Raw genomic sequence first — 21211 nt, forward strand, 5'->3', positions numbered from 1 at the left:
CAGATGGCAGCCCAGGGCTCAGCCCGGACACTCTGGGTTCCCTCCGGGTTCCAGCAGCGAATGAAAGGCCCCACTGCTGCACGGGCTGCACCTCCCCCGTGGAAGCCTCGGCGAGGGCAGGGGTGTGGCTGGCAGGCGTTGGCAGATGATGGATGGAGGCTTGGAGCTTTCCTTGTGTGTCCCCACCTTCAAGAGCCACCGCTGCCCTCCCCCCCCCCAGGGGCTTGCTGTGGGAGCAGAAGGCCAGAGCCACAACCACCACACCTGCAAGCCAAGTCCCTCTGGTTACCCTGGGGCCTGCCCTGGACCGGCTCCCCCACAGATACCCCCAATGTCATGGAACGAAAGTACCTCCAACTGTGAGGTTCAGAGGCCCAATGAAAAGTCAAACATGCATCTGATTTGGGAGAATTTATACCCTAAACCAGGGAAAGATCACAACCAAGCACATGTGGGGTGTCCCTGCTCCCCAGGCCCCTAGAGGCCAGCAGCCACGTGCAATGGCAAGGGACAGACAACGAAAAGATAGTGGGGTACATGGCCAGGGGCCCCCCCGGGCCCAGTCACCCTCCTGGCCTGTGGCTAACCGCTGTGGCCTGTGCTGCTCTGTAGCAAGGGCCCTGGCCCTGAGGCCTTCTCCTCCCATCCTGGCCAAGGGGCAGACCAGCCGTCTGTCCAGAAGCTTCTGAGGTACCCTTTTAGCTGGTGGTAGCAGTGAGGGGTTGGACAGGACAGGGGCCATCTCTTTGGGGGCTCTGGGAAGCAGTATTCCACATCTCGTGGTGGGGGGGGCGGGATGGGGACGAGCCGCGGCCCCCAGCCTCCAAGGTGTGGGAGGTCCTCTGTGTATTGCTTGTCTGAACCCCCAGCACATGGGGAGCACTCAGCAGGGCGGCCTTTTCTGGGACCTGGTCACATGACAGCCCCACCCGACTGGCCAGGGAAGCGGTTTCCATGATTGGATCAGCTGCTCCGGGGCCTCCCTGCTCTCTGGTGGATGCAGTGAGAGATGGAGGCGCCCGCCCACCTCCCAACCCACCTGCGCACACAGCGGGCATCTGACTCCTCCAACCTTGGGGCCCCGATGTTCCTCACCCTCAGAGATGCTTGTCGCTGGCCCACGCCCTCTTGCGTGCTTGAGGTTGCTTTATGTGCGTGTATGTATGTGCACGTGTGTGTGACCGCCTGCCCATGTGTGTGTGTGTGCATGTGTGTGTAGGTGCACGTGTGTGTAGGTGCACGTGTGTGTATGTGCACGTGGGTGTGACCGCCTGCCCAAGTGTGTGTGTGTGCATGTGTGTGTAGGTGCACGTGTGTGTATGTGCACGTGGGTGTGACCGCCTACCCACGTGGGTGTGTGTATGTGCACGAGGGTGTGACCACCTGCCGGCGTGGGTACAAGTGTAATGTGCACGCACGTGTGTAGATGTGCATGTACAGTATGCACTTCTGGGTGTGTGTGCATGTGAGTGAGTGTGAGCCAGTGCATCTGCTGGGTTCTCAGTCGCAGGTCAGACCACATGAAATTGAAGTTCTTTGCCCACTTGGCCTGTGGCAGTTTGCTGAGACCTGGATGATGAACGCAGGACTCCCCACCCTTTGCTCAGCCTCCTTCTGTGCCCTCCCACCGCAAGCCCCTCCCCCTCAAGTCCCTACCCCCTCAAGTCCCTACCCCTGGAGCCAAGCCGGATGAGGCAAGGCCCTAGTGCAGCCTCTGGGGCTGGGAGCTCCCACTCCGGCTGCACAGATTGTCTGCTTGTGGCAAAGCTCACCCCCAGGTCCTCAAGGAACAATGCCTACCCTGCCTCGGGGCCCCTTGTGTTGGGGCTTGGACCCCTCAGGTACACCTGGGGCCAAGTCTAGGGCTGTGTGGTCACGGCCACCACCACGCACATGTGACCTGGGTGGGGGGGTCAGTCATCTGTCACTGAACTCACCTCCCTCCCCCCAGTTACATTTCAGGGAGTGAGATGCATGGAAGGAAGGGGTAGGGATCCCTCAAGAGGCACCAGAGAGAGAGAACACCTTCTGTTCATGCTTTATTGTGTCTTTTTAAAAGATGGTGTCATTGCTCACCCAGCGGGTCAGTGGCTCACACCTGGGTGGTCATCGGGGCCCTGAAATGGTTCAAGTGGCGTTTCTTAGAGCTTCCTGTCTGCGTCCCCCGTCCCTCCCTCCCAGGTCTCTGCGGGACCGAGGAGGCCAGGAGATCAGGTGAGCAGCCCAGCCCCCTCTGTTCTGCTTCCTGTCCCCTCTAGATGCCCCCTCGGCCCCCAGCCCTGTCCTGGTGAGAACTACCTCGTCCAGAGCTGTTACACACTGTCCTTGGCCTTCCTTCTGGTGGAGTAAGGGATGCAGCACACCCAGCTGGTCCTGGTCCTAGGGGCCGACAGCGGGCCGAGCGGGGGAGAGACAGGTGCCGCCCCTACTGAGCTCAGAGCCCAGGGCCACAGGCAGCACCCCTGTGCCCCAGATGCATGCCGCCCATCAAGCACAGGGGGCCCGGGGCCCGGCACCCACAGCCAGACTCCTGGGCAGGCTGGCTGGCCCTCCCACCAGCTGCCTCCCACCCACCCAGTGCCTTTGTCCTCTGCGCTGGGAGGCCTGAGCCAGAAGGGGCCCCTGAACATGAAACACCTCAAAGACCAGCCGAGCCAAACCACTCCCCTCGGCCCCACGCCTACCCCTGCCTGTTTCCAGAACACCACAACTTGAGTTTTTCCCCAGTGGTGGTCTCTGGGGTCTCCACTTCCAACCGAGGCTGCCTCTGGGGTGGGTCAGCCGCCCCCCTTCCCTTTGCAGGGACCCCACAACTCGGTGCTGAAGTGTCCCACTGGGCAGTAAGCAGTGGCTGGCCCGCAGGTGCCGAACCCCACCATCTGAAACAGGCCTGAAAGAGCCTGGACAGAGAAGCCATGGCTCTGAGAACTGCGAGGGCAGGTGAGCAGGGCAGTGGGACAGACAGGTGGTCCTGACACCACCTGGTGGGGCGTGAAGGCCAGGCCCACATGGAGGGCACCCCTACACCCCCTTCCCACTGTCCAGCAGCCCCCCAGCACACAAGCTTGGTTATGTGCTGGCCCTGGCTTGCGGGTTTTCTGGGGCCACTGAGTCAGCAGGTAAGGAGCTGAGACCATGAGGTCGAGTGGGTGACTTCGGGATTGTCTGGCCCGGGGGCGGGGGGTGGGGGGAGCAGCAAGTCAAGCCACCGCGCTGCACCCGTGTGGCTGAGTCCATCACCACGTCCGTTCAGACTCAATGAGAAGCATGGGGGCAGCCTCGATTTGGGGTGTGACAGGGCGGCTCTGACCTCCTCCAGCCTGGATCTGGGGGTGTGACAGGGAGGTCCTGACCTCTTAGCAAACGCTGGCATGAGTAGACACGGGCAGGGACATGGGAACGTCTGAGGCCAGACTGGGTGACACTCCCTCACAGAACATACACACCTGGGGGAAAGTTTGTGGTAATAACAACACACCGAGTAAGCAAAGGCTTCGGGGCTACAGCTCAAAGCTACTGATGCGGGGTGGAGGGGGGGGTGTGCCAGCGAGAGCTCACGAGGGGCCCGTGTGCCCCCGTGCCGCCCTCCCTGCTCCCAAGAGGGGCCTGGGTGACTCAGAACCTGTGCTTTTCCTGAGCTGTTCCTCACTGGGCCAGTTACTTAGAAGGACAGGTACCAGCTTTAGAACAGAATATACTTTTATCTAAATATCTGTTAGAATTTCTTTTAAAAAATGTTTGAGCTAAATAAGCCAAGGTAGTAACATAGTTGTTAATTCCAAGTGGGAAGTTGGATAAATTGCTATTTTCTTTTTGTGTTTCTCTGTATTGTTTAAAGTAAACTAAGGGTGCCTGGGGGGCTCAGTCACTTGAGCACCCAACTATTGATTTTGGCCCAGGTCACGATCTCACCGTTTGTGGGTTCGAGGCCCGCGTCATGCTCTGTGCTGACAATGTGGAGCCTGCTTGGGATTCTCTGTCCCTCCCTCTCTCTGCCCTTCCCTCTCTCTCTGTCTCCGTCTCTGTCTCTCTGTCTCAACAATAAACATTAAAAATATTTTTAAATAAAAAAGTAAATGGGGCGCCTGGGTGGCTCACTAGGTTAAGCATCCGACCTTAGCTCAGGTCATGATCTCACGGTTCATGAGTTCAAGCCCCATGTCGGGCTCTGTGCTGACAGCTTGGAGCCTGGAGCCTGCTTCAGATTCTGTGTCTGCCTCTCTCTCTGCCCTTACCCCACTTGCAGTCTGTCTCTCTCTCTCAAAAATGAATAAACATTAAAAATAATTTTTTAAATAAAAAAATAAAATAAGTATAGGGGCCCTTGGGTGACCTAACAGCCTACCCAGCACCCTTTATGGCCTCAGGACTTCACGGGGGTTGGCTGGCCCTACCCAATCTCTCCCCTAAGAGGGTGTAGGTAGTCAAGACAAATGTGTCTCCTACCCTAGCCCTGGGGCTCGGCCTGTGTGGCAGAGACACCGGCCAGGTGATGGGTCCTCCCTCCCAGTGACCTCTGCCGCCAAAACCCCAAACTGAGAAGCTGGAAGGACCCTCACAGCAACACTTCCCTCTCACCTCTGCCTCCTCCCACTTCATGGTCTGGCCAAGCTGTTGGCTGATGGGATGGGGAGAGCGGGTCTTGCTGTGGGGTGAGGGGGCCACAAGGTAAGGGTCATGCCTGAGTCCTGCTGCTCACGTCTCAGCCCCTCCGGGCTCATCAGTGCTGGGTCTCTATGCACACAGGTGAGGGGGGAAGGCACGCATTGGGGTTCTGCCCATCCTGCAGGATGTGGGGCCAGCAGACACCGTGGTAGAGGAGAGCCCCCCACATCTCCGTGTATAAACCCATAAGCATCACTCACTTGTCTTCTGACGAACCCCCCATGTCCATCTCGGACTGCTTCTCTTCTTTCATGGTGCCTGTGACCACCTGTGGGAAGTGGGAGGAGCAGTTTAGGGGACAAGGGGAGGGAGGCAAGCATAGCCACTAAGGCCGGAACTGATGCACCTGCCTGAGGATCAGACAGGGGCCTGGAAACTGTGCCGGCACTGGGCATCTTCCCATGAGTTTGGGCACCGTGAAGTGAAAATTGCCAATCGGGGGACCCTGGCCAAGGAACTGTGCCCTCCACGTGGGCCACTGTGACTTCTGGACTGTAATCCCAACTCTGCCACTGGATGACCTTCCTTGAGTCCTTAAAACCCATGGTGCCTCCAAGACAGCCTCGTGAGTAGCTAATAACCAGCATTCTTTACTGTACGGTGTGTTCTGAGGGCAAAGACTTGGAAGAAGTATTAAAAAACAATCCCTGGGTAGGAGCTTAAACATGAGAGAGCTGGAAAACTTGCAGAGGTAGCTGCCCATTACAGCTGAGAACTGGAGGGCATTGTGGGACGCTTGTGTTGGGTCCAGACAGGCCTTTGGTCAACCACTTCATTTCACAGAAAATGATGATACTATGACGATGAGGATGAGGATGCGGATGAGGTGGCAGTGGTGGTGGTGGTGGTGGTAATGGTGATGGTGATACCTGCTACTGAGGCTTTCTGGGTCTAAGCACTATTCTGAGAGCTTTACAGAACCACCCTGGGATGTGGGTGCCGCTAAGATCCTCATTTTATGAACGAGACCACTGAAGCACTGGGAGGTGTGTACTCAAATACTTGGGTATTTACTGGCAGAGCCAGATGTGGAAGCCAGGTCCTTGACTCCCAAGCCTGTGCCCTTCATTCCACCCCAGCATGATCCCAGAAGAGGTTCTTAGGGCCTGGGGGCACCCTGAGGGTTGAGCCAGGCCCTAGCATCTCTGGTGATGCTGGAATGCATGCAGGTTGGTGGATAAGGAGGAGGCAAGGGTGGCCTTTGGACCCCTGCCTCTACCTCAGCCTCCAACACATGCATGTGGGGCAGGTCCCCTGGACAAGCCTCGTGGGCCCCGAGCACCAGCATTCCCGGCAATAAGCCTGGCTCTGTCGTCTGAGGGCTTTTACCTCCTCCGCATGGTCTCCCAGATCAATCTCCACAAACACAGATGGTTTCTGTGAATGGAAACCAAAGAGGTGTGGATGGTGGGCTTGGGTGGGCTGGAGAGGAGAGGAGGCTTCCTGGGAGGGGCAGTGGGCTCTGGGCCCTGGCACAGCTAGGGTCTGCATGACCACCCCCAGGACCACCACCGGTGGCTGTGCTCAGCGGGGGCTCCTGAGGAGCTGGCAGAAAGCTGCTGGCAGTACGGACGGCAAGGTGCCCACGGCCAGCTCTGGCAGAGAGGAGGGAGGGGTACGGCCTCCCCTCTCCCCCTGCTCACTCCCTCAGTTGCCCTGGCTTCACCTGTCTGAGATTGCCTCAAGGTGATGCCCAGAGCTGTGGCATCCCCTCTACATCCTCTCCAGACCTGCACGCGACCCCACGACCCACCTGGGACCCTCACCCCACGCCGGTGAGGACTCACACTGAGGTGTGGAAGCAGCTCGACCCAGGAGGGGTTTCCAGTGGGAGTGCTTTAGTGAATGCCACAGGTATTTGTGGGTGAGCTCCTGGAATCCCAGGGACCATCTGTCATGGGCCCAGCTCCCCCCTCCCACGTGGATCAGGAAGGGGAACGAGAGCCTTCTTCCTGTGGGATGTTGCCAGTGGGGATTCCTACCGCAGCGCACATGGGTCTCTGGGCAGAGCGTCAGGACATGGGACTGGGGACACTTCAAAGCTGGGCTTTCCACGGCCACCCCCGTCAGGTCCCAAAGGCCTCAGGCAGCCACGTCGGGAAACAGGGGTGCCCAGCACCAGCTGGGAGCATGGAGCTTGAGCAAAGCCTCTTGGGTAGAGGTCGTGCTCGGTCCAGCCTACACGTGGTCCTGCCAAGGTGACCCCGGGCCCACGTGTCCAGCCTGCTCGTGGCCCCACAGGACTGTGCCTGTTAGCCCTCTCTGTTTGACAAAAGTCAAACGCTCTTGCCTCTTTTCCCAAAGGCTCATCCAGCTTTATGGACTCCAACTCCGGTTCCTGGGGAAGACACCAAACAAGTAAATAACAGCAGGGTCCGAGGACGACGGACGTGTGTCCACACTACAGGTGTGCCCGGCCCGTCCTCCCGCTCCTGCCACTGGCCTCTAGGTGGCCTCACCGCCGGCCCCGCCCAGCCACCATCAGGGTCCAACTTCCTGAGGGAGTCCCGATTCTTTTCCTGCTTCTCTTCCTCTGGGTCTGCCTTACTGTGGGAGGAGCGGGGACAACGGGTCAGCATCAGTGCCCTGAGATGCAGCTTTGGGCTGGCGCTTTCTCCCCCTGGGTGTTGGGAGGCTCGGGGATGCACCCCACAGGACAGGGAGGGACAGGGTGTGGAGGACCTTCCGCGTGCCTGGGGGTGGGAGGGTGAGTGGGCAGAGGGGGAGGCAGAGGTGTCCCTTGCTAGGCATCGAGGAGTAGGTGGTGTTACTCGAGGCTGGTTCTGTGGTGATGGGGGTGGCGCTGGGGGGCTCTGTCTGTGGCGATGATGGTGGTGCTGGGGGGGGGGTCTGTGGCGATGATGGTGGTGTTGGGGGGCTGTCTGCCAATGATGCTGCACATCCACATCTTTCCCAAACAGTGAGACCTCTGGCACGACCAGCGGTCTGGAGTCGAGTGGGAACGTTTGCTAAGACAGGTGCCAGCTCCCAGACTCCGGGCCATGGCCAGCTGGGGGGCCGCCTGGGGAGGCAGGTGCTGTGGGGTGTGCGGCTTGCAGCCCTGGCACCCCTCCCACCTTGAGCCGTCGGGGTCTTCTCAGGACACCCCAGGACTCCTTTGGGGTCCAAGCGTCAACCTTGGGACTGGCCCCAGCCCCCACCCTGCTGTGTCCTGTGTCCTCCTCACGTCTCTGAAAACCACCTGTGCTGGACAAAGACCACTTACCAGTTGGCATCCTCAGTGTCACTCTGTAGGTCTCTTCCCTGGTCCTCGGACTCTGGGGAGGAAGGGGCAGCGATCGTCATCAGAACTCCTGGGCCCGTGGCCGCCCTGCGAGCCCTGACAGCGCATCCTGCAGGCATTGAGTCCGGGAGGACAGTCCAGGTCCCATTTCCCCGTGGCCACATCCAGGCCCAGAATGCTAAAGGTGGCCGCTTCCCTGTACCTGCGCCCCTTCCTGCCAGCAGCTCGGCGCCCCCGTGCCCCAACCCAACCCACATATATATGGGGCCCAAGATCCAAATGCAGTCCTGCTGCGGGGGTGGAAATTACAAAGCCTTAAATTGTCCTTCGATAGGAGGCCTTGTGGGGTGCCTCAGAGCACCCTGATCCTGCAGGGAGGATTTTCTCACAGAACTTGGTGGTGTCCCGTCCATGTGGCTCCCAGGCCTCAAGGCCGGGGGCCCCTGCGGACCGGAGAGCTGATGGCTGGGCTCCGGGAGACAGCCTGCAGGCTGCTTCTGTGCGGAGACCAGTAGAGTAGCTGGGTCTCCAGCTCTCCCATGCCATCCCTGCCCTGGGCCTGGCCTCTCGGGGCCCCCCTGCCTCATGTCAGGAGGCCTAACTGGAGGGAGACCCATCTTAGCCAGGCCTCCCTGGCGCTCAGCGCACGCAGCCTTGGCTGTGTTGTTTGGGCCCTTCTTGGTGACTCACGAGCCCCCTGTGGCTAAGAACTAGGGTCTTCCTCCTCCTCTCGTCCTTCGCGCCCACACCGGTGCAGGGACTGATGCTGATGTGTGCTCGGGTCTTCAGAGAACATTTCAGAAGCTGGTGGCTCTCAAGACGTCCTTTGGGCCAAAAAGGCTCAGCCCAGTCCCCACCTCAGAGAGAAGGACTCGAGTGATTCAGAAGCAGTTTTGGGATTTTAAAATTGACTTCTTTTGGAAAATCTTCAGCAGGCTCCTACCTGTAGGCACACGTGTGTGTGTGTGTGTGTGTGTGTGTGTGTGTGTGTTTTAGAAGACACGGCTGATCCCTGAACCTGCTGCTCCCTATGATACGTATCTGGCAAGAAGAGAAGAATCACTAAAAAGAGAGACATGATTTTTTTCTCCAAAGTAGACCCTCTGGGGCATATGTCATACGGAGGAATATTAATACTTATGTGTCTGCTGGTCTCACCTCCTTTCCCTCTTCTAAGAAAGCTCCTGAGATTATCAGGGCTCTGGGCGTACGGGGCTACCAGTGACACCTTAATCCAAAGGGCTCAGCCAATGGCCGTCCACCAGGCAGAGGCCTGGGGGCTGAGGAGTGTTGCCTCAGAGCTGAGTGGGGTCTGAGGTCAGAGAAGAGGGGACTCCAGAGGTTTAGCAACAAAGGGAATAGAATGTTTCCTTTGGTTCTGCTCTTCAGCCGAGATGTGAACATCGTCAAATGCTTGCAGATTATTTTTGGGGTGTGAGACAGCCCCGCGGGGCGCAGTGGGAGTCGGGCCTCAGCCACCTCCTCTGGGAAGTAGGAAGTCGCATAAAAGGCACTGAACTGCCTGGGGAGGGGAGACCCTCTTAACTGGTGTTGATCCTGTGATGGGGGTCAGAGGCCTGACTTGGCCTTACAGCCTGGCTGTACCCACCCTGCTGACTTTATCCCTTGGAGAAAGCCCGCTTCTCAGGGGCAGCCCCCCACTTCCTCTCTGGACACACCCTCCCTGGAGCACCAGCTCGGTGGAGGGACGGCCGGGGGGGCAGGAGGGGCGGCAAGGCAGGCCTGGGCTCTGGAGTCCGGGGCGGGCATCGTGGACACAGCAGCGTGAGCCGGGCAGCTCCTGTGGTGGGTCCCATGCTGGCGGCCGGTGGCTGGATTCCTGCTGTCCCCTCCTACACCAAGCTGGTCCTGGGGCCGGCTTGGACCTCTCATCTGCAGACTTAGTCCGGCCGCCCCTTGCTTGGAGCATTGGGCTAGCTGGCCTGTGTCCTGCGTCCGTGGCATCTCAGTACCTGTGGGTTCGGACGGCACCTGCCTCATTGCCCTTGCTCCCTGCAGGTGTACGGAGGTGTGTCCTGGGCACCTGGCAGGGCCACCTCTTCTGGTCTCAGTTTACCACATGGACAGTGGGACCGGAGCAGCCCTTCCCAATGCTCTCCGTCCTGCGGGCTCCAGTGAGGCTGAGCCCCGCTGCTGAGTGGTGTCCAAGGCCACCTGGGAGCCACGTGGGGATCTGCCATTCATGCTGTTCGGGGAAACCCTGTGGTGCTGGCAGGAACATCCAGAAATAGCGGGCACCGAGCCTGTCCTCTCCTGCAGCTGCCCCGTAGTGGTGGCATTATCAGGACACGTCTACTTGCTTCTTTGGGGAATTTCGCTCCTCTCGAGTGAGCCTCAAGTGAGACAGGGTCGCCGTGTTCAGAGGCTTTGGGGGACAGAGGGTAAGAGCCCAGCGGTGGCTCTGTGCTGCTGGCCAGCACCCCTTCCCCCGAAACAACACCTCTTTGGATGTTTACACTGAGAGAACAAATATTTTTACACCCCTACCTCTCAAAATCATCCATAGGTCTTGAACAAACAAACCACATTTCCTGCTTACTGGGTTTCATTTCCAGAGTCCTGACCTCAAAAAGGGCCGCTCGCTGGGTGACCTTCCCAGGAGAAGCAGAACTGGGGGCCCTGCAAATGACTGAACCAGTCCCCTCATCTCAGCCAGCTCAGGGCCCTGCTCCTCTGGGGAGAGGACCACGAGACACCTACCCACTGGGGAGCCCAAGTGGCTAACATCAAGGAGCGTCCATGCAAGCACTAGGTATTCCGCACCCCCGCCCCCGCCCCGCCCACGACCGCGTGTTGAGGGATATCCTAGGTGGCAAGAACCGGCACGCGTAACGTTACCTAGCTGGCCCGTGTCCTGTCTGCCGGCCCTGTGGGCTCACGGCTGACCTGGTCCGGGAGGCCCCCAGGTTCCCCGAGAGGGACTGACCCCCACGCTTCCCATGGCCACGGCCCTCCTGACCTCCTGACCTCAGCAGAGCTCACCGCGGCCCACTCAGTGGGCCCTGCCCTCAGGCTGGCCTGGTTCTGTCACTTTGGGTGTGGGCAGGGCCGGGCCGGAAGGAGGGGCGTGGCTGGCCTACCCAGCTCCCTGCTCAGCTTCTTGACGCAGCGCAGAGGGTCCCCCTTCTGCAGCAGACCACCCACACTCCTGCTGCGCTGCAGCTCGACCATCTCGCTGGCCGCCTTGAGGTGTCTGGGGGCTCCCCCCGATGGAGGGGCCCCGGGGCCCGGCCTGTGCCTCCTGTGTGCGGCTGTGTCCTTCTCCATCATCCTCCCTCCGTCAGGGCTCCAGAAAGAAGAGGGACGTGGGTTCCCGAGCGCGCCCTCAGATGCAGAGCATGGCTTCCAACCTCCGTCCGATCCAATGAGCAGCCCAGTGTGCCCTGCGGGCCTCTGTTGCCAAGTGGCCCCTGTGACATCACTGCAAAGTCAGAGGTCAGCCCCACCCCCACCTGCGAAGGAGGCTGAGGCCCCTCCTTGTGGATGCGGCAGCACTTGTGGTGCTGGGGCCTTTGGACGATTTCCTCGTATTGAGCATCTTTGTCCTGTCAGGGACATGTCATTGTGGACCAAACTCAGGCAAAGGGACCAGGGGCTCGGAGGGGAGGGGACATGCTGACAAACCCGGTTCTGCACCCCCCCACCCCCTGCCACTGTCAGTCCGCTCATGTGGCTGTGGAGAACAGCAGGCGACCAGGACAAATAACACTTGTCCCTCACAGTCTGGGTGAGGACCCGGGACAGATGACACTTGTCCCTCACTGTCCGAGGACCCAGGACGGATGACACTTGTCCCTCACAGTCCGGGTGAGGACCTGGGATGGATGATACTTGTCCCTCACCATCTGAGGACCTGGGACGAATGACAGTTGTCCCTCACTGTCCGAGGACCCGGGACGGATGACACTTGTCCCTCACAGTCCGGGCGAGGAGCCTGCTCCCCTGGGACTGCTCTCCCGGCCTGCGTGCCGCCTCCCGTCCCTTACTTGTCTCTCTGCATGTCTGTGTCCTAATCTGTTTTTCTTCTTTTGAGTCTAGTTGACACACATTACATCCGTTTCAGGAGTACAACATAGTGACCCGACTTCTTCCTGCCGTGCTCCCCACACACATCGTCCACTGTCATTGGCTCTATTCTGTTTCATCCTGGACTTGTCCACTCGGTAGCTGCAGGCCTGCACCTCCCCTGGCAGCCTAGTTTGTTCTTTGTATTTAGGGGTCTGAGTCTGCTTAAATGTTTATTATTATTATTATTTTTTTGACAGAGTGCAAGCACGAGCAGCGGAGGGGTAGAGAGAGGGAGACACAGAATCCGAAGCAGGATCCAGGCTCTGAGCTGTCAGCACACAGCCTGACGCGGGGCCTGAACCCACAAACCATGAGATCATGACCTGAACCAAAATCTGACACTTAACTGACTGAGCCACCCAGGCGCCCCAGATTCTTTTTTTTTATTCATTGGGTTATTTTAGATTCCACTTATGAATGAAATCATATGGTATTTGTCTTTCTCTGACTTATTTCACTGAGCATAATATACTCTAGGCCCACCCATGCCATCACATATGGGCTATCTTTCTATGGCCGATACTCCGTCCTGTACAGACACATATGTATCCATTCATCTGTGACAGACACTTGGGCTGCATCCGCATCTTTGCTATTATAGATAATGTAACCATCAGAGTGTGTGCGTCCCTTTGAGTATTTTTCAACTCTTTGGGTAAATAGTGCAATTGCTGGGTTGTATGATAGTTTTATTTTTAATTTTTTGAGGAACCTCCACACTTTTCCAGAGCAGATGCACCAGTTTGCATTCCTACGAACAGTGCAAAAGAGATCCTTTCTCTCTGCATCCTTGCCAACGTCTGTTGTTGCCTGAGTTGTTAGCCATTCTGACAGGTGTGAGGTGGTATCTCATGGTGGTTTTGATTTGTATTTCCCTGATGATGAGTGACGTTGAGCATCTTTTCATGTGTCTGTTGGCTGTGTCCTAATCATACGGGATTAGGGCCCACCCTTGTGACTTCATATAACCTTAATTACCCCTTTAAATGAAGAGCCAATCTCCAAATACAGTCACAGGGTGAAGTGCTGGTGGTATGAGTTTTTGGGGGGGACACAATTCAGCTCATAACACAGCTTGACAGAGGACATCTGGTGTCATCCCAGCACATGCTTATCTGCAAACTTCCAAGGCCACGGGGACAAATCACAGTATGTGCTTCCCCTGAGCAACCAGTTGATCATAAATATTCAGAATGGGGCAAATGGTACTCCCTGGCTCCACACGCACTTCTACCTTGTCTGAAACTCTTCAGAGCATCTCCGCTGACAGGAGGGCTCAGGTCACCCAGCCGAGGGGCCGGTGCAGGTGCTGGTGTGGGGCCTAGATTCCCGAGTGCAGAGGGCTAGTCTTGGAGAGGCCAAGGGACAAAAGCCAGGATGGTGGGTCGCTTAGGTTATCTGGAGGAAGAGCAAGATTGAGGCCCCTGAAAGCCACTGTGACCTGTCACTAGGGGTCCTGGGAGAGGACCTTCTGGTTCCCGTGCTCCCCAGGCTTTCCTCCTTTCTGCCCTCCTGGTTCCCTGGGTCCCACATGTGTCTGAATCAGCCAGGAGCCGCCCTGTGGCCCTGTCGTGGCCCTGCCGTGGCTGCTCGTGTCCATCCTGACTGATGCTGGCAGCCTCCGACCCGGCGGCCTCATGGGCAGGCGCTCCTCTCTGCACCCCTCAGACCCCTGGCACCACCCCACCACACTGAGCCACCAGGAGGGGCCGGAGGGAAGCAGCAATGGCACTTCACTCCCCAAGTCCATGCCCCCAGGGAAGGGCTGACCCCCCAACCCCACCGGGTGTCCCCAGAGCCAGACCATCGGCTTCTTTCATAACAGCCCTGACTCAGGCTGGAACTAAAACAGTAGCTGAGTGAAAACCGAACGGAAAGAAGAAAGGACCAGGGAAAAGAGAAGGTCTGCTCTTGCCCTGCAGGCAGGGTCTCCCCCAAATGCAATGCAGCCTCCCCTCCTCCACCCACCCAGGTGGGACTGGGTCCTCAGCACCTTCCGCCTCCCGGAGGCACCTGCCCCTCCCTTAGATGCTGGCCTGTGTCCGGTCCTGGAGCACGAGGCCCACTGAGTCTCTGAGACCGTGGCACAAGACAGAGCCCACCTTCCCCTCCTGGGGCTGGATGCCTGCAGATTCCCAGCAGGACACGGGCCATGGCAGTCGCCATGCTGACCCACATGTCTCCATCCCGGAGAGCATGCAGTTTCCAGCTTGATCTAAAGGCCCACAGCTGCACCTCACCTATCACAGAGACGTCACCCACCATCACAGAATGACACAGGGCTCGACCACACACCCCCAGCTCCCACGTGCAATTGTCAGTGGGTGCGCCTGGGAGACCAAGCCAGTCCTCAGAAAGAATAAAAGGTCTGTTTTAATTGGCCAGTAAAATACATTGCAAATCATTAGTATCTTATAAACAGAAACATTAAGTTACAAATCCATGTTAAAAATTGCAGTTCTGTGCAGCCTCATAGCTGTGTGTCCCAAAGTTTTTGCAACATTTTCCTCCACCATTTTTGTGACAAGTAATGCTACTATCTGCCATCAGTCAGAGTCTGAAGGACAGTATTTGCAAAGAAGGGCAGATACGGGCACAAGGTCTACGTGTCAGACAGTGCTTTCCAAGTGTCGAGGGCTAACTGCTCCTCATCAGGGGCCCCGACCCCTAAGAGATGCCCCTCCACTGCCCGGCGGCTTCTAGGAGCTTCTGAGACACAGCAAATTGCTGCTCCTGGGGCCTGGGGTGGGGGTGGGGTGTCCCGGCTCAAGCTCAGGACATCCTCACTTCCCCTGGGGACTGCGGAGGGCCTGGGACTGGCATCTGGGGGGTGCACTGCGGGCCCGCTGTCGCTCCGCCGTGGCACCCTCCCCTTTGATGAGCACAGGTTTACATGTTTGAGGTACTTGATATCAAAGAGCTCATTAGAAGCAGTCCTTTAAAAACATTAAGAAAACCAGCTTGAAAATAATGTACATTTCTTATCTTAAAAACCTTCCCCAAACTCCCACAAGGGGCAGCCAGTGTGGATTCTACTTTGAAGCCCCACAGACGGCAAAACAACCACAGCTTTTGCTTGAAGGGGCACGCTCAGCCCGCCGCTGGCTCTGGCAGCGTCTGCAGGCCACGGACTGGCCTCTGCGGCCCACGGGACGGGACTCCAGCATCTGGGAGGGCAGACTGGAAACCCCGCCCAGGTGCTCTCTGCAGGACCCTGTACCTCCAAAACATCAGGAGCATCCTCAAATTGTGACTTCGTGCGGTTAAGCACCACGAAGCCACAAAGCGGGCCCTCCAGCCAGGAAGAACACCACCAGGAGGCACGCTCACGGGAAACAAATCACGCCACTAGCATCCCGTCTTGTGGAAGCAGGATGTTAAGGAAGAGTGCCGGAGGGCTCCGGGGGCGCGGGCACACAGAACCCCACAAAGGCGAAAGCACACAGACGCAAGCAGTGCTACGGGGCGCCGGCCAGCAGGGTGAGCAAAATGCACAGCCACCACAGGCAGAGTCCCCGCGGTCCCCCGAGCCCGGTGCGTGCCATCTGTGTGAGCTGAAGACGTGTGGGTCCCTTTCCCTGCTGGCTGCGGCCTCTCGTCTTTCCTCTGTCCCCTCCTTCCCGGAGACCGCGGCTCTCCTGGGGCAGCACAGGGCCATCCCAGCCAGGACAGCCTGCAGGCTTCAAATGGAATGGGTGGAGGTCTCAGATTGCTGCCTGACGTAGTTCTGGAAGCTCTTGTCTCCGATGGGGTGCTCCCTGCAAAGGGGAGATGGAGGAGAGGAGGGAGTGAGGCATAGCCCCCCATTGTCAATTGCCCATCTGCATGTTTTAATACTGTTTTTTCTATGTGGTACATATTCACTGTAATAAAATGAAAAATACAGACACGCAAAAAAAAAAAAAAAAAAAAGCCAGAAATCACCTGTAGAAGTGTAGGTGTAACCTGGAGACAGACAAAATGTGTGGAACTTCTGGCCCCAGAAATCTAATTTTGGAAGCAAGTGGGTTGGGAAGCAGGAGGGTCTGGGGGTCAAGAGGTCAGGAGGGTCTGGAGGGTCTGGGGGCAGGAGGGTCTGGGGGACAGGATGGTCAGGAGGTCTGGGGGTCAGGAGGGTCTGGGGGCAGGAGGGTCCAGAGGGTCTGGGGGGCAGGAGGGTCAGGAGGTGTGGGGGGCAGGAGGGTCTGGAGGGAGGAGGGAGGAGGGTGTGGGGGGCAGGGGGTCTGGGGAACAGGAAAGTCTGGGGCGTAGGAAGGTCTAGGGGGCTAGGGGGCAGGAGGTTCAGGAGGGTCCAGGGGACAGGAGGGTCAGGAGTGTCCAGGGGACAGGAGGGTCAGGAGTGTCCAGGGGACAGAGAGTCAGGAGTGTCCAGGGGACAGGAAAGTCTGGGGGGCAGGAGGGTCAGGAGTGTCTGGGGGAAAGGAAGGTATGGGGGACAGGAGGGTCTGGGGGGCTGGAGGGAGGGGGGTATGGGGTACAGGAGGTCTGGGGGACAGGAAGGCCCTGGGGGCAGGAGGGTCTGGGGGACAGGAGACTCAGGAGGCTCTGGGGGACAGGAAGGTCCAGGGGGCAGGAGGGTCAGGAGGTCTGGGGGGGCAGGAGGGTCAGGAGGGCCTGGGAGACAGGAAGGTCCAGGGGGCAGGAGGGTCTGGAGGGTCTGGGGGACCTGAGGGTCAGGAGGGTCTGGGGAACTGGAAGGTCCAGGGGACAGGAGGGGCTGGGGGCTGAGGGTCTGGAGGGAGGAAGGTGTGGGGGGCAGGGGGTCTGGGAGGCACTGGGGTAGGCTGGTGCTGTCCCCAGGACACTGTCCAGCACACCCTGGAGAGTGCAGTAAGGCTGCTCTGAGACGGGAAACCTGCCTCAGTGGTCATGGCTGCATACAGGTGGCTTCAGGTCGGGCCTCACCCCAGCAAGCTCCTCTCAGCCACCTCCCTGCCCCTGCCATCCGGATGCCCAGTACTCACTGGCTCCCATACTTGGTCTTTTTGAACTTGTCCCTTCGGTACTGGGCATGCTCCTGCTCCAGGGCCCCCACCCCAGTGATAACCTGCTTCAGAGTCTTGTAGGTCTCCTGGGGGTCGTCGATGATGAACGTGGAGTACTCCTCCTGCTCGGGGCCGTCGTACACAGATCTGCTGCCACAGGCCTCTGCAGCGTTGGGAGAGGCCAGAAGGTCAGGCGGGACCTCTATGGGGCAGCCTGCCAGGTAAGGGCTGACCATCCACACACACACACACACACACACACACACACACACACACGAAGAAGCAGAGGCTGATGCCCGTTTCTGACCAGCTCATCTCCGGGGCAACCCGCATCTGTCCACGCCCAACTGTTCAGCAAACCAGATCTGGCAGATGTATGCTTCTGGACGATCGGCCAGGCTGGCGCAAGGGCCTGTGGGGTCACCCGGGGTCAGTTTGGGGAGGTGACCTCAAGGAAAGCCCCATCTTAGAAAGGGAGTTCCTGGGTTTCACTCACTTCGGTGACCCAGCATTTACGTGCATACCCCATGGCTGGACACGTGGGCACATGAGAAGCCATCCTCACGGGCGTCACTTCTCAACCAGTCTGTGTTAGCAGCTTCCTAGGACCTCTGTCACCCCCACCTGCTAGACAGGTGACTTTCTCATCAGATCACCTCACTCCTGCTGAAGACCATGCTGTGGCCTTCAGGCATCCACTGGAAGCACCCAATCACCTGAGCTGGGCCCGCCCCCCCCCAAACCTGTCCTTAGTCACCTGAGCTGGGCCCACCCCCCCAAACCTGTCCCCAGTCACCTAAGCTGGGCCCTACATTCCAGGGCCACAGAGGCAGGTTGGAAGACATGCCATCTGTATAGCATCTGGCCTAGATGAGCCTGGATCTGCGGACCCCTCACCCGTCTGTACTGCTGTCTCATTATCACAGAAGCTCTTATGTACACTTTACTGTCTTTACTTCCAACCCAGGAAAGATCCCCTAATTCTTACTGAGAAATCACAAGTTTGTAGAAAGGAAAATTGGGAAGATTTAAAGTTTCAAAGGAAAAGAATCTGACGTGAAGAAGATAAGTAACTGTAAACATGAGAGGAAAATGGGGGGAGAGCCTGGTGGATGCCCAGGGTGTGGAGTGTGAGTTCAGCCTTTCCCTTTTTATGTAAAATGTGGGGTTATGTGCGCGCTAACCCTTCCCTGCCTGATGCACTGGGTTTTGTGGTTGGCAGACTTCAGGGGCAGGGTTAAAGAACCAGGGGTGCCCAAAGAAGTGTAGCCAGGTGAGTCCATGCCACATGACGGGGGCAGAGGTCGAACCTCTCACACAGGCAACTGTAACACAGCTTCCTCCGAGGGCCAAAAGGCTGCTGTGCCCAAGAGGCAAGGACTGACGACATCAGGTGGAAATAAGCCCCATGGTCCCAGTGCTCAAAAAGATGGTTTGACTAATATAAAGGGAGTATCTCAAGATGATTAGGTTGCTCTGACAACAATCTGCCTCAAAGAAGCACTGAGACTCCAGGCAGAGGCCTGAAGACTGAGAAGTGAGTCAATGCTACAATGCCTAGGTGAAGTGTAAGGTGTCCAATCATGGTGATGCTCTATGAACACCTATCCAGATGATTCCTATACTGGGAGGGAGGCTGAATGTGCAAGACCTCTTTCCATTACTGTCCATCTACCATCCATCTATCCATCCATCATTCAGCCATCCAACACCCATCCAACCATCATCCATCCATCATCCATCCATCCATCATTCACCCACCTATCATCTATCCATCCATCCATCATCCATCTATGCATCCATCATTCAGCCATCCAACACCCATCCAACCGTCATCCATCCATCCATCATTCACCCACCTATCATCTATCCATCCATCCATCATCCATCTATGCATCCATCATTCACCCATCCAACACCCATCCATCCATCATCCAGAAAACAGGTATTCACTATCTATCCATCCATCATTCACCCATCCAACACCCATTCATCTATCATCCATCCATCCATCCATCATTCACCCATCTATCATCTATCCATCTATCCATCCATCATCCATCCACCTACCGTCTATCCATCCATCCATCCTTCACCCACCTATTTATCCATCCATCCATCATCCATCTATCCATCCATCATCCATCCATCCACTCATCATCCATCCACCTATCATGTATGCCTGTTCATCCATTCATCCAGAAAACAGGTATTCAGTTCCTCCTCGATATCGGGCACTGGGGTAAATACGACCTGCTTCTGGTCTTAAAGGGTCAAGTACATTGAGGGTGAGCAGATCAGAGCTGATTATCACGGCAATGAGAGATAAACACAGGGTTAGGAAAAGCTTCCCACAGCGGGAGACTCAAGACAAGCAGGTATCAGTCAGACTAAGGGGGTGGGGGTGGCATCAGGGGCAAAGGCACAGGGGCTTGCAATGGTGCGATGCTGGGATCAAGAGGGAGGCTGTGCGTGTACAGAGGCCTGGAAGGTGGCTGATCACGCAAGGCTTAGTCAGCCTCCTTCAGGAACCTCACACGGTGGCTTCAACCTCTGTAACTCCTTGACCCTACCCTCCTCTGTTCTGGTCATTCTTCTCGGAGGGCTGGGAAGAAGCTGCCATCCCTTGGCTCCAGTGAGGCCTGGTGTAGCCCCGCGGCCACTTCTGCACGGCCTCCGGGAACCTCGGATCCAGGTGCCGTGTGTGCCACTGGGGTAGGTGACTATGCACACGTGCACAGTTGTGTGCACGTGCATACACATGCTGTTGTCCATGCACATCTGCACGCGAGCTTATGTTCTAGTGTGTAGACACAGTTGTCTTACATGTGTATGTGTGTGTGCACGCGTGTGTGTGTGTGGCTGTGTGTGCACGTACATGTGCCCAGAGCTGGGTGCGGAGTGTGATCTGAGGCTGCCAGAGGGGACTGAGCTCACAGACAGGAAGCTCACCACGTGTACCAGACCAGGACTCAGTATGGTCCAGGCTGAGGCCACCACTGACACCGCTGGGTTAGAGCAGGAGAAGGAAAAGGGAAACTATCTAATGGGCCTAATTCCAGGTCCACGAGCTTTACTTCGCATTCGGAGTGGGCTGAAGGGCCCCTTCCCAGAATCCCTGAATGTGGCTCTGAGAACGACCAAACCCCACCCGGGGACAATGCAGCTCATCTGCCTCCCAGTGGGCTCTTCTCCTGTTGGCCTCTCCTGAACGACAGCCCCAACCAGTCAGGGGTCACCTAATCTGCCCCACCCGCACTGCTACTCTCTGTGGGACATTACGGCAGTTACATGTGCAGGATAATCTAGCTGCAAGATATTACGGCTGGAGCTTCCAACACGCACATGCACACGGCCCTCTGCAGTCTGGTGTCGGGGGGTATGGAAGGTTATTATACGTAGGATCTTCTCAAGAATTTGGCAGTTTGGAGACTGCAAACGAAATTCCATTTTGAAATTATCTACAGAATCTGTTGTTAAAGTAATTCTGCCACAGAGCTGCCCAAACTGCAGAAAGTGCTTCCCCTTGGTGCTGTGAACAGTAGCACACGGGCCATGGGGAACACTGCACGTGGACCACAGAGGCCCAGAGCACCCATCATCTCTGCAGAAAGCTCCAGGTGTCACTGTCACCGGGACCCAGAGCCACCTGCAACCATGTGAGACAACACCCCAGACCATGTGTTGCCTTACCTTGCATTTTCTCTAGCTTGCTCATGTACAAGTTGAAGAGGGAGTAGATACGCTCTGTCTCTCGGTCCCCATCGATGTCCAGCTGGATGTTTGCCGGGAGGCCACTGCCCGAACACAGCAAGACAAGAACAGAAAGAACGATGTGAACTGTAACATTTCTGTTTTTAAAGACGCTGAAGATGACGGAGTGACCCCACACCAAGCTCCTCCCTGATGGGGCTGCAGAATAGTTCAGGAGCACTGAGAAGTGACCACGCACAGCCCAGAGGACCAGAGGCCTAAGAGCTGCTGTGACAGCAAGCCAACAAGCTTGTTTTGCCATGGAAAGAAATGATCTGGAATAAAAAGCCACCCCCCCACCCCGCCCCCGCCGCCCTGATGTTGCACTTGGGCCACATGCCCTGAAGGGTCGGTCTGCTGCCCCAGGAGGGGCCAGGCCAGGTCCCTGCTCCTCCCTGAGCCTGCCTGCGGTGGCCCCAGCTCCTGCCCCGGGCGTGGCAGTTTCCCATTCCCCAGACACAGTGCTCAGCCTCTC

General features: G+C 57.4%; 2 protein-coding genes across 3 annotated transcripts in view; both read right to left on the minus strand.

Annotated features, from left to right (window-relative positions):
- Positions 1 to 2312: 2312 nt before the first annotated feature.
- CUNH13orf46 (chromosome unknown C13orf46 homolog) lies at positions 2313 to 11197 on the minus strand. Its single transcript, XM_047075425.1, has 8 exons — positions 11011 to 11197; positions 7892 to 7943; positions 7437 to 7634; positions 7125 to 7212; positions 6956 to 7003; positions 5995 to 6042; positions 4866 to 4933; positions 2313 to 2379 (listed from the first exon to the last, which is right to left on the minus strand). The coding sequence occupies exons 1-8, from the start codon at positions 11195 to 11197 to the stop codon at positions 2313 to 2315; spliced, it is 756 nt and encodes a 251-aa protein (XP_046931381.1).
- A 3156-nt stretch (positions 11198 to 14353) lies between these two features.
- The window catches only part of RASA3 (RAS p21 protein activator 3), a 120490-nt gene continuing 113632 nt past the window's right edge, over positions 14354 to 21211 (minus strand). For both annotated transcript variants that reach the window (XM_047082132.1, XM_047082134.1), the window contains exons 22-24: positions 20677 to 20780; positions 16963 to 17146; positions 14354 to 15756 (exon numbers count right to left, since the gene is read on the minus strand). In XM_047082132.1, coding sequence (XP_046938088.1) covers positions 15681 to 15756; positions 16963 to 17146; positions 20677 to 20780 — 364 coding nt within the window. In that variant the 3' untranslated portion in view covers positions 14354 to 15680. The remainder of the gene's footprint in view (positions 15757 to 16962; positions 17147 to 20676; positions 20781 to 21211) is intronic.

Source organism: Lynx rufus, unplaced genomic scaffold, assembly GCF_022079265.1.
Source record: "Lynx rufus isolate CCGP_SWC_20201006 ecotype Redwood Valley unplaced genomic scaffold, mLynRuf1.p SCAF_1, whole genome shotgun sequence".
Lineage (NCBI taxonomy): Eukaryota > Metazoa > Chordata > Mammalia > Carnivora > Felidae > Lynx > Lynx rufus.